Below are 12,862 nucleotides of genomic sequence, written 5' to 3' on the forward strand. Positions count from 1 at the left end.
TATAATTTTTATAAAATAGTCTTATATAAGGGGGTGTCTTTTAAAATATAATTTTCCTTGTTATATTAAAATATCTCATGGTGATTTTTTCCCCTTTATTATTGTAGGGGCATATTAAATTGGCTAAATTTGGACTTTATCACATGACAGCTTATGGTGATGATGTTGATTTCCCAATCGGGTAAGATATGTTTTCTTCTATTTTAGTTCTGTCTTAAAATACATGATCTTTGATAACATATTTAATTTGTTAGTATTTTGGTAGTGATTTTGACATGAAAGCAGCTTTTCCTTATTAATAATTTTATTTTTTTATACACTTATGAAAACACAAATGAGAGTTTTTCCCAGTGTTCCAAAGAGCTCTGCTGTTGTTCTTTCACTGAACTGGCAAAAAGGATAACAGATGATTGACTACCACTTCCTAATTGTGATTCACTCAGAACGAAAGTGAGTTTAGGGCAAGAAGACCAACCAGATTCTTAATGATAGCATGTACACCAAGAGACAAAAACACATCATTCTTGCATTATTTTCAGCGTAATGTTGACTCCTCATTCCCATAATGTGACTATATATTAAAATTTGAGTTGAATCACTATAGAGGTGAGATAAAACGGGACAGATCTTGTTATGGTTTGTGTCTGGATGTTCCCCTGAGACCTTAAGTGGTCATGGGGGACAGGCTTTTCAGATATGGCTGAATCTAGAGTTTGCAACTGGTTCATTATCTATTGCTGGGATTAGTAGTATGAATGCTATACCCACCCTAGGGCAGGTAGCCTACATACAATGTAAGGGATAGAAAAGAAGCTTGCACCCCGCTTTTGCTGTTGTTGCTTTTGGGCATCTTCTACCACCGAAACAGTTACCCTCTGCCGTGCCACCCTGCGTTGGAACCAGCTGATTTGGACTAAAACCTCCACTAACTGTGAGCTAAATAAACCTTTCCTTCCTTAGTCTGAGGTGTCAGGTATTTTTTCTCAGCAATGAGAGCAAAGTAACTAAGACAGATCCCATGTGTCGACATGTGTTTCAAGAGCTGATGCGGAATTTCTGATCTGTAGTGTCCTCCAAGAAGGAGTGGAAGCCCTTTCCATGCTTTGCTGAAGTGGATGCTTTTGATAGGAACTTCTGAATTATATTTAGTGTGTGGTTACTTTTAAACAGTTTTGCAACATAATTATTTTCCTTTTAGAATATATAAATTGTGATTGTTTTAGATACATAGAAGTTAACAAATAGAACAAAGAATTCCTGTATTTCCTTTCAGATTCCCCCAATACTAACATATTTCCGCTATGTCTCTTTTACCCTCTGCCTTATATATGTGTATTATAATTTTTTTGAATCATTTAAGAGGAATTAGCACATCCAGGGACTTTTTAATCCCTAAATATGGTCCTTTACTTTATATGACCTTAAAATAACTTTTCTTTCATAACGCTAGGACAGTGTTCAATATGAGGATATTAAAATGATGCAGTATTATTATCCAACCTGGATACCTTAATCACATCTTTACAATTGTAGTCTGGTGGTTTTTAGTAATATTCATTTGTATTTTGCTGTTGGAGTTTTCTAAAACAATTTCAGACACCCTGTAACTGAGAATTGTGACAATGCATTCATAAAGTGTCTCTGAAGCAGAACACAGCTTAATAATTGCTTTAGATTTTTTTTTAAAAACCTCACCTGTAAACTTACCTTTCATTATTCTAACTTAGATTATAGATTCATATCTAAAATTTTCATTAGTGAAGGCATGGGTAATATTAGATTTTATTCAGTAATGATACATTTGTCAAAAGCCTTCTCTTCTGTCTGTTGGATACACAAGGATAACTGTCTTCTTGTCCTGAAGAATTTCTTTGGTTAGTGGGCTTCCTATTTTGATTCCCAACTTACTACCATATATAAATTCATAATCCTGTAGTTTTTACACATCAAAAGGTTTTGGCATAAGAAACAAACCATTTTTTCATTAGTGCTAAAATAATATTTGTAAAGATCACCAATAATTTATTTTTTAAAAAGCCCTTTTGAGTTAAAGTAAGTCCTTAGTCAAGTTCTAACTTTGACATGTCATACTTGCTTTTTGATTTGACTTTCAAGGAGCTGTAGTAAATGTGATTGCTACTGCTTCTGCATTTTGTTTAAATCAATTTGTGTAAGAGTAAACTCCAGCTGGGCATGGTGGTGCATGACTGTAGTGCCAGCATTTGGGAGGCTGAGGCAGGCGGATTGCCATGAGTTCGAAGCCAGCCTGGGCTACATAATGAGTTCAAGGCCAGCCTGAGCTATATGGCAAGCTCCTGTCTCAACAAACAAACAAACAAACAAAAAGGGGTAGACTCAAAAAATATAACACAAACAAAAATTACTTCAAGGTGCTTTAAATTTTAATGATGAGTACAATGAAGATAATTTTTCTTAAACGATTTCAGCATTTTTGAAGAACTGCATTTGAATTTGAAATGCTTAGATAGAATTGGTCCAAGTTAGCATTTTGTCTGACTTACTGAGAAGCCTTAGACTCAGAAGATCTTACCAGAAATTATCGAAGAGCAAAATGTGAAATATTAGCCAGGAAGAGTAGTGATCAAACAGCTGAGGCGGGAAAGAAAATATTTATACCAGAAGAAGCTTGCAGTTGATTCAAAAGACAAGTATTATAGAACAGTAAGTAAAGTGTTACCATCTGTTTCAAAATACTATAAAGCATTAGAAACTGGGCCCCGTCTTGCTTGGCCACTGGTTTAACACCTTTTTAGAACAGCAAGCAGAGGACAGTAGTCACCATTTACCTCCGTGCTCCCACTCCCAGCAGAGTTCCGCTTGCTGTCTTAGAGTGTCGGAATCTGTGCTCTGTGGAGGAAGAGAATAGTGTTGAAAGAAGACAACCTGCACTGAAGGACAGTTCTAGGGCTCGTTTTTATTAACTTCTGCCTTTAATTAAAAGGAAAATTGGAGTTTTTGGAGCAAGCTCTGTTAGGTTTTGATATAGCAGTTTACTTATAGTTTTGCTTAACTTTTTATGACCTATACTGTCCTTTTAGGTTAGAAGTGCTAGAAATCAGAAATAAAAGAATAGTTGGCCTTCTAGGTATATGATGGTAATGATGATAAAAAGACAGTATTCCATTTGTATCACAGGTTCCTTTTTTATAAAACATCCTTATGAATTCACTAATATTTAGAGCAGTTTTGTGTGGTTGGCATTATTATTCCTATATTAGATATGAAGAAAGCAAAATCACATATTATGAAATTAAGACATAGTCTTATAATATCACATCTAGTGTTTTTCTATTAGATATGATCTATTTCTGGAGATTTCACACATAAACTTAAAAGAGTAGTAGGAGCATCTTAGGGTAGTGATGGTGAATCTTTTAGAGACAGTTGTTTCAGGAGGGCACAATTGAATCTAATTAAATTGAATAACCCAGATATTGGTGCCTATGATTAAATTTGACAATAAATGAAGGGCATATACATACATAAGAAGTAAAGCAGAATTCCATACATTTCTCATTTGTCTTCTGAAGCTGTTTCTTGTCATTTCATTTTAAGACAGTAGGATACAAATTTACTAATTTCTGATAGTAAACTTATTTACTGTCTACTTTTTAAATTGTTGTTTTTAAGGCAGTACTAGCATTTTGACAGGAAATGTTCTTTTCAAAGACCATACACACACAGATAACACACATGCCATGTGCATTTATAAAAATGAATGAGATATGTGAGTGCCTTCTAGGAATTTTGTTTTAATCTAGGTAGTTTAAGTTTTTTCTACATGGAATAATAGTGTATAAAATATAAATATATGTAATAAGATATCATATATAGTCTAGGATAGAAAACAGGCAAAGTGAGGACCTTAAAACCTAATCAGCATGTTTAATTACTTCATGCAAAAAAATGTATCTTTTTGACACATTTCATAGAAAAAAAGATGTTGTATTCTAAAATCAGAGTCACTACTGGAAAAGAACTAGTTCTCTTCAGCCTGTTTCTATATTTGATCTATTTTCAGTAAAATTTCTCTGTGAACAAAAACATGGCAATATAGTTCTAAAATGTATACAGAGAACAAACATCTAAAATGAGCTTAGACAATCTTGAAAAAAATATCAAAAGGCAAGTGTGGGGGGGGAGTCTTGTCTTAGCAGTTATCAGTAATTATTTACATAAAATTATATGCTTAAATAAATAAAATAATATTAGGGACGTGGTTCAAAGGAAATGAAAAGTGAACCAAGAAGCAAACATACACATATGGGGAGGTTTTATTTGTGTCAGAGCTAACATTGCAGAGAAGTTGGGGAAAAAGAGATTTTACAAATGGAACAGAGCTCAATTATCTATGTATGAAGGATGAAGTTACACCTTTATCTCACTTCATATGAAAAATCAAACCAAGATCATCAAGGAAGTTAAACATGAAAGGCTGTACCATCAAACTGTGAGAAACTAACACAGGAAATCGTTTTGACAAAATAAAAAATCACTAGGTAAAAGGAAAGCAATTAGTTTGAAAGATTAAGAACCTATCACTTGTAAACAGGTACCATGGTGACAAAATAATCTATAAATTGGTAAAATGAATTTCTAATCATAATTGCTGAAAAAGCAATTCATTCTTTCTAATTTAGAATTATAAAGAATTATAATTCTTTATATATAATTATAATTATTTAGAATGTAATATATAATATATATAATTATTTAGAATGTAAAGAATCTTCAAAACCATAAGAAAAGGATTAACTGAAGAAAAAGGTTTGTTAACATAGAAGGCCTGAGACTGCTAGCATTAGAAACTAAGTTTGCCCTTGGCTAATCTCTGGGAACTTGGATTTCAGAAGTATTTTCCAAATCTCCTAAATGGTAAGAGTGGCTTACAGTGCCTCTTTGCACAATGTGATTTATAAGAAGAATAGTTACTTTCCTTCTAGGGGTCCTGAATGTTTGATACGGCAACCATTGAGTGCTTCTGTGATCAGTCCCAAGTAAAAACCTTGACAAATGAGATTTTAGTAGACTGCCCTGGCCAGAAACATCACATATGCATTTCTGGGTTTTGGTTGCTGGGGGAAGAGTGTGCTCTTTGTAATCTCTGACAGAAGGGAGAGACTAAAAGAAAGCCTTCACATGGGTTCGTCAAGACTTCCTCTGTCTTTTTCTCTTCTGGTCACTGTAAGAAGTCTTAGTTGAGAAGATGCTTACATGTGGAGTTCTACGAGTCCTAAGAATCTCTAAACAGAGTGTCAGGATGGTGTTTGAGGGCTCCAGCATAACAACCTACTAGAGAAATGAACAGAAGGCTTGAACAGGTACCTCATACAATAGGAATCCTAAACGCCTAATAAATACATGCCTCAGTCTCATTAATTTGCAAAGAAATACAAAGTGAAACTGCAGTGACGTATAAATCACACTCCTTATATTGCCAAGTATTACAAATTTGGTCAAATATCAAGTGTTGTTGAATAACCAATAGAAACTCTCATACACTATTGGTGGGTGTATAGATTGATAGAACTTCTTTCAAAACTTACTTTGCATGATTTAATAAAGTTGAAAATATATATATATATATCCCGTCGCTGGTGAATTCAATCCTAGGTTCTTACTCTTGAGAAACATTTGTAGAGATACCCATGTGAAGTATTCTGTAAGACATTGTTTATAACATCAAATAGGGGAAACAATTTAAATCCTGTTAATATTCAAATGTATATAGATGTATTCACAAAACAAGTAAAATTAATGGTGTATAATTACATGCAACTGTTTAAATGACTCTTCAAACAACTGTTAATTGAAAATTTGAAATAATAATTACCCTAATTATCATAATATGTTCAGAAATATGCTTGACTAAACAATTTATGAGATGATCAAAATTATTATATTTAAATTTTATAAATTTATTGCAATAATAGACATATCACCTTTAATCCACCCTCCCTGAAATACCCTCCACCCTTTGAACACACTTATCATTCTTTCCACAGGCCTTTTTTTCTAAGGGGTGCAGATGGAAATGCAATCAAAGAAAAAATCAGACACAGCAGGATTGCAAGTGATAATTTTATGTTCTTAAAACTCATTCTTGGTGTACATGGGTATTCCTTATTCCTTATGCATATTTTTGTATTTATTCAGTACTAACACAATTTTTTAAAAGTACATATTTGCTGGGGGTGTGAAGAAATAAGCACACCATGTATTGCTTGTGAAATATAGATTGATGTCACCTCTCCAAGGGACAACTTGATATGACATCAGAATTTAAAATGCCTATTCCTTATACCTTGTCTCGCCACTTCTATGAATTCATTCTGCCATCTACACATATATTTGTGGGAAACAGGATATTTATAATATATTTCTTTCAGCATTGTTTGTAATAGCAAAAGAAAACTTTTTAAATGTCCTTTATCAAAGTGCATTAATACAATTAAATTACTGGCAGTATTTCAAAAAGAATGAGGGAAACTCTACTTTAAAGGAATGATCTCTAAAGTATACTTTAAAGGAAAAACTATGGTATGGAGCAGTTTGTTTAGTATTCTATGTGGGGCAGAGAGGTACGTAAACAAGTTTACTAGGGTGATGTGGGTACAGACGTTGAGTAAATATGTGTATGTGTGTATATCTATATCTGTATACAGTATATACACAATATATATATATTATACACACATATATTAGCTTTGACATTCTTGCTACTCAATAATACTAATTTGAAAAGTAAAATGATAAAATAACAATTCAATATTGAGAGAAGATAAGTTCTAAGGAGGAAGGAAAAACAATTGGAAACGAGGACTGCAAGAAAAGGTGATGTATTGAAAACTCCAAGGAGAACAGGGAAGCAGCTAATGGTGCAGAGCTATTACAGTTTTCCAATGATTTGGTATTCCTGTGTACTTACTCTCAATGCCTGGATGTAAAGACCTACATCTGAATGGTTGGTATATGGGTCTGCCTAGTAGCAGTTGTTAATTTGATTCATAGGACTTTCACCTAGGTTCATGACACCGATAGTAAAAATGCAATGCTGCTTTGTTACCCGTTGTAGCTCATAGTAATTACTCGTTATTCTTGTATCATTATAGGTATCCATCATACTTGGCACCTGAGGTAATTGCACAAGGAATTTTCAAAACCACTGATCATGCACCAAGTGAAAAGCCATTGCCTTCTGGCCCAAAATCAGATGTTTGGTCTCTTGGGATCATTTTATTTGAGCTTTGTATGGTATGTATACAGAAATGTGAAACTAGTAAAAGATGTTCACTGGAATAATTTGGGAGAGGAAAGTTATTTAGTAATAAAGTGTTTTACTGAGCAAAGGATAAAAGGCTTAATTCTTAGATTGACTTTTTAAAATTCACATTTTTATGAGTGTAAAACCGTTGCACTTTTATCAAGTATAAATTGTTTTAGAAATAGTATACTCAAATGTTACCTTTTTTGTATATGTTACATGTTCCTTTTTCCCCTCTGGTTTCTTTCCTTCTTTCCCTTATATTTCCTATAAACTCATTTTTGCGAAGCTTTCCCCAGATACCCTATGTGTTATTAAACACTTAAGCTACTACTTAAAATCAAAGATATTTAAAATGCAATGCTTTGAAACATAGATACTTTTCTCCCTCATGTGCCAGTCCACAGCAGGTAGGACAGGCTCTGTTCCATGGCATCACCTAGAATCCAAGGCCATGGGGGTGGTGGCCCTGCTCTTCTCAACGTCTGACTGCCAAAGGTGCTCACCTTGTCCTCTCAGGCTAGAGGAAAAGGGAGGTATGAGGTATGGAACACTGTGTTTAAGAAGATGAAATGAATGTTGCAAGTAGAAAGCTGGTATAATTTTCACTAGTGAAAGTTCACTTACAAGGCCGATATAGTTACAAGGAAGCTCAGGAAATGGAATCTTCAGGTGGCCGTCTAAACATGGAAAGGAAGAGAATGTGCTTGCACGGAAACTCAGAGCTTTGAACCTACCTTCAACTCACTGTTAGGCGCCCTGTCCACTCTCCTTTTCTACAATAGCATTTGTCACATTTGTCTGCTCTACTTAGACTCTATGGTCTTTTGAGGCAGGATTTTTTTATTTTCCTTATATTATTTTTATCTTCCTAGTGATTTTCTAGTTTAGTAATTTTATAACTCGTTGATCTTTACCATCTCTAAAAATTAGGTTATTATTTCTTTATTTTGTGTGTTTAAGAATTGTTAGAGTGCAGATCTAGAATGTCCCTCAGAAGCCTTTTGTTTTGAGAGGTGGGGCTTTGGGAAGGTGGTTGGATTGTGGGGGAGTTGGACTCAGCAGATTCATCCACTGAAACATTCAGTGCTCTGTGCAATATTCAGAGGTGGCTCGTTTTGGAGGACGTAGATCAGGAGGGTATAACTTGGAAGGGTGAATCTCCCTTCCTGGCTCCTCCTTTCTCACCTCGTTTTCTGAGCTCTATGAAACATGAGCAGCTTTCCAAGCCAGACCCTCCACCTTGCCCTTGCTGCCTTGGACCCAGCTGACCACGGGCTGAAAGCACAAGCCAAAATAAGCCTCTCCTCCTAAAATGGTACTGGATACAAGAAGGTGACTGAGATAAGAACTGATTCAAAAACAAACACATTACATAATAGTCATGGACAAGCTTCTGGAGGAAGAGAGAACTGAGTTTGAAATCTGTTATTGCAAGTATAGCTTTGTGACATTTGACAGTATGCTGGCCAGCTTTCTGTTACTGTAACAAACACCTGAATTAATGAATTTATAAAGAAAGAAACTTTGTTTTGGCTCATGGTTAGCCTTTTTGCTGGGCCTGTGGCCAGGCAGTACGCCACAATGGAAATGCATGTTAGAGCAAACTTCTCCCTTCATGGCTGTACATGAAAGAGTGAAAGAGGGAGGCCTGAGTCTGACTGTCTCCTTCAAAGGCACACACCCTGTGAGTAGAAGCCCCCCACTGTGGCAGACCTCTTAGAATTTCCATTATTTCTTAGTAGTGCCAAGGTGGGCTGTAAGTCTTTAGCACAGGTGAGCCATACCCCCAGGCCATGGACCAGTACCATCAGGACCTGGGCTGTACAGAAGGAAGTGAGCAGCAGACTGGGGAGCAATGCTTCAGTGCATTTACAGTAGCTCTGCGTCATGCACTACCACCTGAGCCCCAGCTCCTGTCACTTCATCAGGGGTGTTGGCTTCTCATAGGAGCACTCATTTGCATCATCCTGAAACCACCCCATATCCATACAAGGAAAAGGACTCACGAAACCAATCCCTGGTTCACAAAACCAGTCCCAGCCCACTGCTCTAACACATGGGCTCCTGGTAGCATTCCAAATCCAAACCATAGCAAGGAATAACCTAACTTTCAAGGCCTCACTCCCACTTCTGTAAATAATATCAGTAGCTTTTATTGTAAAGTTATTGGAAAAATTAAATGGTACAGTGCATATATATAGTACTTAATAGTACAAGTATTGCAAAGCACATTATCCATAAATATTATTTTTTTAAATTGTGTTGAAATATTTATGACATGATAGCTTACATATGAGTACTGCATTTTCTAAAGGGAAATGCTATATTTTTGATTGTTCACTATGCTTTAAACCATCAAACTAGATGATAAATATTTTTATTAAAGTCACAGCTAAATTGAAATATAAATGTGAAGTATACATAGTGTAAATGTGAAGTATGCAGCTGTTTTTACTAATCATCACATAAAATCTAAACTATTAGGAACTGGATATGTCTTATATGAGCAATTCAGTTCAACAGATTCTGATAAGTGTTCCCTGTATGTGGCATCATGACAAATGCAAAGAGGGATAAACTTGACTAAGACATTGAGAGCTCAAAGATTAAAATTAATAAACTTTGAAAGTAAATACAGAGAACTGAATTTAAAGCAGGAGAAGTCTAATTCTACTATTGGGGGCATCTTGGCATTTTATGTGATACTCAATGTTTAGGCATTTAAATAGGGATGGCAGACTAAATATATTGTCTTCTGTGTCTTCAAATTCTTGCCTTTGGTGGACTATAAATTCTAAGTAAATAAGATGCATGCTAAAACAATTTGCTTGGAGGCACCTACCTTACTGCCAAAGTTAGAAAATTAGAGTTTTAGAGGGAAAAGTGTTATACTATAACATGTTTCATATTAGGTTATATTATAATTTATATTAGCATTAAAATAAAGAACCCAATAGATTGGATCATAGGAAATTGCAAAAACTGAGTGTACGGCTGAGTAATTCTCTCAGAATTTTGGCGCCAAAAGTGAAAATGTAAAAATTCAAAAGGCAAGATGGATTCAAATGTTGTAACATCTGAATTATAAGGGTATCAGAAATACAGAATAAAGTCTTCAATTTCAAATGACTTCCTTCTGATGGAGAAAATAACAACAAAAATACCTAAATAAGAGCTGAATCCTAGCACTTGGCTAGGCTGAGTTAGGCGGACTGCAACTTTGAGCCCATCCTGGGTAAGCTAGTGATTTAGGGAGTCCTTGCTCCAAAATTAAAAATAGGAGGAAAAAGGCTGGGTAGGTAACTCAGTGAGTATGCCCTGGGTTCAATATCCAGAATGGGTTGGGGGCGGGGGGGGGCTCACACACGTATAAAAGCTTAAAACTGTCATTTAGTGAGCACTTATCGAAAGGCAGGAAGTTTTGTGATACCTCTCCACACATTATCTCAATGGTCACAATAGGAGTATAAAGCTTACTTTATTTTTTTATGCTCCCCTTTTTTATTAGTACATGTTTGTGGTGCACAAGAAATATACTCACTGTGGGGAATTGGTATGTATACATCATTACTATCCTTCCCTTCTCCTTCTTCCCTCCCCCATCTCCAAGTAGTCCATCTCTCTGTTTCCTGTCATCTAGCTTTTATTTTGATGTTTAGGTGATTTATTCTTTGGATTTCTCATATAAGAGAGACCATGTGATATTTAGGTTTGCATGTCTGATTTATTGCATTTAACATTATGCTCCCAAGGTGCTTCTGTTTTCCTACAAATGATTCAAGTTCATCCTTCCATAGGGCAGAGTAATGATGCATTGTGTGTAAATACCACATTTTCTTTATGCATTCAATCTGGTGATAGAGATATAGGCTACTTTGAAGATTTAGCTATTGGGAGCTGTGCTACTGAAACATAGGTGTGCATGAGTCACTGTAATACGATGTCTTTCACTCTTGGGAAGATACCCAGAAGAGGCATAGATGAATCAAATGGAATTGCTAGTTTTAGTGTTTTGAGGAATCTCATGCTGATTTCCACAGTGGTTGTACTCGTTTACACTCCCCACCTCACAACAAGGTAGAAGGGTTCCCTTTCCCCACAACCTAGCCAGCATTTGTTTTTGAGTTCTTGCTGATGCCCATTCTTTTTGGAGTGAGATAATCTCAGTGCTATTTGGATTTGTATTTCTCTAATGTCCAAAAATATTAAACATTTTTTTATGTGCTCATTGACCTTTTGTACTTCTTCTGACAAGCATTTGTTCATTTCAGTTGCCTTTTTTATTGAGTCTTTTATTTTGAGGGTCTAGTTATTTTGAGTTCTTTATATAATCTATATGTTCGTCATCTGCCCAAGGCATAGCTGACAAAACTTTCTCCATTCTGTAGGTTGTCTTTGCTTTAATAGATTGTCTCTGCTTTACAGATTAGGCAACTGAATTTCATAAAGTCTACACAGTCTAACTTACATTAGTAAGTGTTTGAATAAAAACATACCTGTTCATCTGCCTCCAAAGTTAAACTGTTAGCTAAAATACTAAGCGGCTGGGCTTCAACATCTTTATTGATACTACAGAGATCTTAAACCTACTAAAAAGAAAAAAGATATATTGGTTATAAAGAATGAGAATAAGAATGACACTTTACTTCTTTTTAACTCCATGAACACAAGAAAACTGGAAATACCAGGAAAGTCCTGAGAAAAATCATTCTGAATTTCAAATTCTTTAATTCACTAAGCTTCAGGAGCAAAAGTGAGATAAAGGATGTATAGAATTTTGACACATGCAATGAAAAATGTACAGTTGGAAAGAGTAACAATCCAAGCTTGTAGGCCAAAATAAGCAAGTGTGTGTTCGATATATCATATATAACCTAACTGCTACATTGTGTGTATGTGTGTGTGGTCATTATAATGTAGAATAGCAAGCAATTAGATTTAAAAATGCAAAATCGAGCTGTTTATATAAGATATGGGCAGACCACTGGAAGGTTTTTAACAAGATACTGGTGAAGTCAAACCTACATTTTTGAAAACTTAGTGAAAATTGTTTGAGAGATTGAGGAAGAGAGGAATGGCAACTTTTTTCAATGATCTCTGTGCCTGAAGCTCTGATATTAAGAATTTAGGAACATTTTTCCCTACCTATTAAGAACAAAGAGGCTCTTTTTCTCCACCAAAGACTGAATTCTCTTCTTAAGCTTTCTCCTTCTAAGTCTGTTTAAAATATGATGTAAGTTTAATTAGTTTATAATAGGAGAAGTAGCCATTAGTGAATCATTTTCCACTTTATATAATTCTCACCACTATCTACAGGGTATGTATGATGAATATTCTAGTTTTACAGGTGAGAAAGTCGAGGCTTAAGATGCTCAAGTCATTTAGTTAAGTTATATAGCCTTTCAGTGCTGGAGGAGTCCAACTTGGTACACAGTTGTTCAACACATGGTTTTTGAAAGTGTGTGGGTTTAACTCCAAACTCCATGCCAGGGAGCCTCCTTAGGCAAACTAATAAGAAAACAAAATATTTTCATCTTTAAAAATATAGCAAATAGGGCTGGGGATATAGCTCAG

The 12,862-nt window shown here is 35.2% G+C and overlaps 1 protein-coding gene across 4 annotated transcripts in view; it reads left to right on the forward strand.

Moving 5' to 3' along the window:
- The window catches only part of Tbck (TBC1 domain containing kinase), a 180,029-nt gene that overhangs the window by 46,785 nt on the left and 120,382 nt on the right, over positions 1-12,862 (forward strand). For all 4 annotated transcript variants that reach the window (XM_013505410.1, XM_005406218.2, XM_005406217.2 and 1 more), the window contains 2 exons: positions 108-181; positions 7,134-7,275. In XM_013505410.1, coding sequence (XP_013360864.1) covers positions 108-181; positions 7,134-7,275 — 216 coding nt within the window. The remainder of the gene's footprint in view (positions 1-107; positions 182-7,133; positions 7,276-12,862) is intronic.

The sequence above is a fragment of the Chinchilla lanigera genome, unplaced genomic scaffold (genome assembly GCF_000276665.1).
Source record: "Chinchilla lanigera isolate Chin_1 unplaced genomic scaffold, ChiLan1.0 scaffold00095, whole genome shotgun sequence".
NCBI lineage: Eukaryota > Metazoa > Chordata > Mammalia > Rodentia > Chinchillidae > Chinchilla > Chinchilla lanigera.